We start from the raw sequence: 4,653 nt of genomic DNA on the forward strand, positions 1-4,653 counted from the left end.
GGCTGCATTGGGAGTGGAGGGCGGGGTCTACACGGGTGGGGGGTGCAATGTGGCTGGAGGGCTGCATCCGGAGTGGAGGGCGGGGTCTACACGGGTCAGGAAATGTGGCTCTGGTCCGTCTTCCCTTGTTGGCTTCCTGCTGCTCCTGGTTTCTACTCCTGGGGCCTAGACCCTTCTGTAGCTCGTTTCTCTGTGAGCACCGGGCCCTGATCACTGGTGTGACCACGTGTGGGCAGTGGGCAGGGCCTTCCCCGGCGCAGGGGGTCACCGCTGCTGGGACTTGGCAGCTCCAGGATCGGCAGCATTTTGTGGAGAACGACGAGATGTACTCTGTCCAGGACCTCCTGGATGTGCATGCTGGCCGCCTGGGCTGCTCGCTCACCGAGATCCACACGCTCTTCGCCAAGCACATCAAGCTGGACTGCGAGGTGGGCCTCTGCCTGAGGGCTGCGTTCCCCCAGCCCCAGCCCTGAGGGGGGTTTGCAGGAGACACCCCCCAGCCTGGCATGTCCCTGGCCTGGAGTGCCCAGAGGAGCTGGCACTGATGTTCCCGTGTGCCAACACCACACTGTCCCCCCAGCGGTGCCAGGCCAAGGGCTTCGTGTGTGAGCTCTGCAGAGAGGGCGACGTGCTGTTCCCCTTCGACAGCCACACGTCTGTGTGCACCGACTGCTCCGCCGTCTTCCACAGGTGGGTGTGGCTGGGGCCCTGCACTTGGGGTGGGGCTCTGCCCTGTCCTCCAGGAGCCACCCCTGGCCTCAGGTATGCAGGACGCCATGGGAGATGGCACTGGTGCCCTAGAGAGAGGGAGATGGATCTTTGCTGACCCTGAGATACTGAGTCAGACTGTGATGTCTGTGACAGAGTGAGAAGTCCCCTCAGGACAGCACCTGGGGGCTGGGGGGCTGCTCCTTCCCAGGCCCTCCCGCACCAGCCCCGGCAGCCCCAGCTCCACCCCGGACGTGTTCCCGGCCTCCCAGCTGCTTCCTCTCAGCACTAGGATTGAAGTCACATTTTGAGGGTTAGTGTAGGCTAGAGATTCCCAAACTTTGTGGTTTAATGTCATGGTAATTTTTTCAAAGTGTTCCTAAGCCAAAGGAAACTCCTAACACTTTTACTTACTAAAAGTACGTAGGCTCTCTTTTCCTAGCCACTAGAGCCACAGGGAAAATTATTTATGTTCAAACAACTTTGTAAGTATTTATGTCCTAAAGATTTAGTGGCCGTTTGGAAAACTAGTACACACAAATTAGAAGAAAAACATTTTAATTTCATGCTTGAGTAAGTGTGATGACTCACTGGTGATGTGTATGCAGGTTTTGGGCTCCACACGTCTTCCAGATGTGGAATCGGATGGAACGCTCCCCTCCCCCCAGTTTCTGTCCCCTGATTTTTGTCTGGAATTTGCTATTTTCCGTAGTAACTGCTGAAATCCCGGCTCTGCAGCGCTATGGTGTCACACAGAGGTTGAGGCTGAACTCCGTCAGCTGGTAGTGTGCCCGAGGTCTCACAGATGCCCGTCACTGCCATGTTCTGTTTAAAAGTTTGAACTCAGCTGCAGTGCCCCAGGGCACAGTTTAGGAGCCAAGGCAGGTGCCAGGCACCCTGGGATAGGAACGGGGGATCATGAGGAAGGGTGCTGAGGCTGGCGTGGCCACCTAGCTCCGCCCCTCAGCTGTGTGAAGTGAACCTGTGTGGTCGCCGACAGCGGTAACGTGAGGACCCCCAGAGGTCCGCCTCTGCACGCCGGTGGGCGCTCTGCACACGACCACAGTCAGTCACCTGGTGTGGAGCCTGATTGTGGCCTTTGGTAATGGCTGTAGAGGGATGATGAGAGCTGACCTAGCACGCGTGTGGGGTCAGTGCTGGCGTCTCCTGTGCCAAAAGCCCCAACCTGTTCTTGCCCCCAGGGACTGCTACTACGACAACTCCACCACGTGCCCCAAGTGTGCCCGGCTCAGCCTGAGGAAGCAGTCACTCTTCCAGGAGTCAGGTGCTGACGTGGAGGCCTAGGGCTGAGGAGGAGTGCCGGGCACCCGCCTGGGCCACCGGGACCCACCCGACAATGTCAAGTCGTTTGTTCTGCTCTGGAGACCCCTGGGGTGCGGCCCCAGGACCCCTTCGCCCCTGCGGGGCCAGAGTGGCTGGGCATTGTCAAGGACTGTGGTCTCCCACGTGCGTGCGGGGACTCGGGGCGGCCACGCCTGCCTGCACTCCTGTGAGGGGTCCTTACGTGGCCCCCAGCCTTCCCCAGTGCAGGACTCCCTGGGCAGGGAGCTGGGGGACATCTCACCTCCCTCGTGGCACAGAGCCCTCCACACCCCTGGACCAGGGCACCTGGGCCCTAGAGATTTCGCAGCTCCCGTCCGGGGCACCCTGGAAACTCGTCAGGCCAAGACCCCAAGAGGGCTTCTGAGGAGGCGTGAGGGTGCACCACCCAGCCCAGGGCCGAGTTTCCCAGGCAGTGGGTTTCCGCTCTGCCTGGAGGCTCCATCCTGTCCAGCCACGTACCTTCTTGGGGCTTCTGGTTGTCCCCAGCTGGGGCTGTTCACAGCTGTCACCTGTAGACCCACCTCTACCTGGGGCCTGAGGGTCTAAGGCCTCACTGCGGGGTCAGCCCAGTGGGTCACCTGTTGTTTCTGTACAACGGCAGGGGAGCGGGCCATGGAGCTTTTCCCTGCTGGGTGCTCCTGCCTTGGCTCAGCCCACCTTTGCTGGTGCTCTAAGCTGGGAGGCCGTGGGTCCGTCTGAGGAGGATGTCCTGGCCTCCAGGTGTGGAGCAGGGACTGCGCCTGAAGGAGGTTCCAGGTTAGACAGTGGGACCCTACAGGGGTTCCTTGTGGCATTTCTTGGAACCAAATCTGCCTGGAGGAGCTGTGTCCTGCTGCCTGTGACGAGCTCTGGGTAGCTTGGAAACGACCGGCCAGGGGCCTTTTCTTGGGGGCCTGAGGTCAAGAGCTGAGAATATTTGCTTGGCTGAGCCCATTCAGGAAGATCAGGGAGGGGGGTGTGGGAGGCCCCTCACGCCGCAGGACAGAGGCCCCGGACAGCAGGGGAGCCCTGGGTGTGGGGACACTTGGTTTTGCTGTGTGCACTTTACAGACCCTGTGGTCCATGAGGGGCCTTGGGAGAGGACATTTTGGTATGTGGCTTCCCAGCCTTCTGCCCTGGGAAGTGGGGGTGCTCCTGTCTGTCCTTTTCGGGGAGCAGAGGGTGAGGGGTTACATGGGTCCCACACCCTGGACCGTGCTTGGCTGCTGGTACACATGGTGGGCAGAGGACAGCGAATATCAAGGCTTGGTCGGTGTCCCCTTTGACCAGAAAGCCCAAGAGAAGCCACCCTAGCCAGCAGAAAGGCCGCCCAGCTCAAGGGCTCATTCAGTGAGCCTCCTCTGTCCCCTCCGCCATCAGGAAGGGGCTGGTGTCCTCTCCCCACTGTGGTGGCTTTAGGCAAGGTTCTTACTGTCTGCCCTGCCTCAGTTTCCCCATCTGGAAAATGGGGGCAGGGGTACTGACCTACCTCAGGAGGAACAGTGAGCAGGGAACATGCTGGAGTCCCTCAGAGAGTGTGATGTGAGGTTGGGCTCCCGTCTGGCTTCCCCTTCCTCTTTGGGGCCGAGGAGGGAGTGAGAGGCCAAGTGCTGTTTCCCGGCACCCCTCGGTCTGCACACGCCTCACGACTGCGTCACGTTTCTGTCGTATGGATATCAGCCACTCCGAAATACGAGTACTCGGCATCCCAGCGTTCGAGTTACAGATCACTGTGTCCACGGAAAACCTGCGCTGGCGTTTGCTGGACAAAGGGTTGGGCCTTTTTTTTTTTAACCTCCCACCCAGCATCTCCCGACCTGCCCGTTCTGGGTGACACAGCCTCTAAACAGTCACGTGTGGGTGTCTCTGAGTCCCAGCACAGCAGGAAGAGCCCAGCGAGGCCACAGCGTGGGACCCAGCTGGCCTGTAACAACGCTGCTGTCACTGTCGCATTAAATAGATGTCCTTTAGCCTGCGGTGTGTGGTGGATTGGGGACAGAGGAGAGAAACTGCTTTGTCGACGTACAAGTCAATTGCAGGCTTAGGGAAAACGGCCTTTTCCTTCCGGTGTGGTTGAATGTAATCTGGTGCGGGGTGAAGTAACATGTGCTGATTGGTTGGAGAGTACTGTGGTGGTGTCACAGACGTGCTGATTGGTTGGAGAGTACCTGTGGTGGTGTCACAGACGTGCTGATTGGTTGGAGAGTACCTTGGTGGTGTCACAGACGTGCTGATTGGTTGGAGAGTACCGTGGTGGTGTCACAGACGTGCTGATTGGTTGGAGAGTACCTGTGGTGGTGTCACAGACGTGCTGATTGCTTGGCGAGTACCTGTGGTGGTGTCACAGACGTGCTGATTGGTTGGAGAGTACTGTGGTGGTGTCACAGACGTGCTGATTGGTTGGAGAGTACTGTGGTGGTGTCACAGATATGCTGATTGGTTGGAGAGTACCTGTGGTGGTGTCACAGACGTGCTGATTGGTTGGAGAGTACTGTGGTGGTGTCACAGACGTGCTGATTGGTTGGAGAGTACTGTGGTGGTGTCACAGACGTGCTGATTGCTTGGAGAGTACCTGTGGTGGTGTCACAGACGTGCTGATTGGTTGGCGAGTACCTTGGTGGT

At 58.9% G+C, this 4,653-nt stretch overlaps 1 protein-coding gene and 1 long non-coding RNA gene across 5 annotated transcripts in view; one reads left to right on the forward strand and one right to left on the reverse strand.

The window, feature by feature from the left end:
• The window catches only part of DEF8 (differentially expressed in FDCP 8 homolog), a 25,587-nt gene extending 22,268 nt beyond the window's left edge, over positions 1–3,319 (forward strand). For 3 of the 4 annotated variants that reach the window (XM_032284785.1, XM_032284782.1, XM_032284784.1), the window contains exons 10-12: positions 288–428; positions 581–690; positions 1,911–3,319. In XM_032284785.1, the coding sequence (XP_032140676.1) occupies positions 288–428; positions 581–690; positions 1,911–2,013 (354 nt within the window). In that variant the 3' untranslated portion in view covers positions 2,014–3,319. The remainder of the gene's footprint in view (positions 1–287; positions 429–580; positions 691–1,910) is intronic. The other variant, XM_032284783.1, reaches the window with a different exon arrangement.
• A 962-nt stretch (positions 3,320–4,281) lies between these two features.
• Positions 4,282–4,653, reverse strand: part of LOC116555808 — a 600-nt gene continuing 228 nt past the window's right edge. The window contains exon 2 of the long non-coding RNA XR_004270686.1: positions 4,282–4,482. This is a non-coding gene — a long non-coding RNA (uncharacterized LOC116555808). The remainder of the gene's footprint in view (positions 4,483–4,653) is intronic.

The sequence above is a fragment of the Sapajus apella genome, unplaced genomic scaffold (assembly GCF_009761245.1).
Source record: "Sapajus apella isolate SASKATOON/1434 unplaced genomic scaffold, GSC_monkey_1.0 scaffold15, whole genome shotgun sequence".
Taxonomy (NCBI): domain Eukaryota; kingdom Metazoa; phylum Chordata; class Mammalia; order Primates; family Cebidae; genus Sapajus; species Sapajus apella.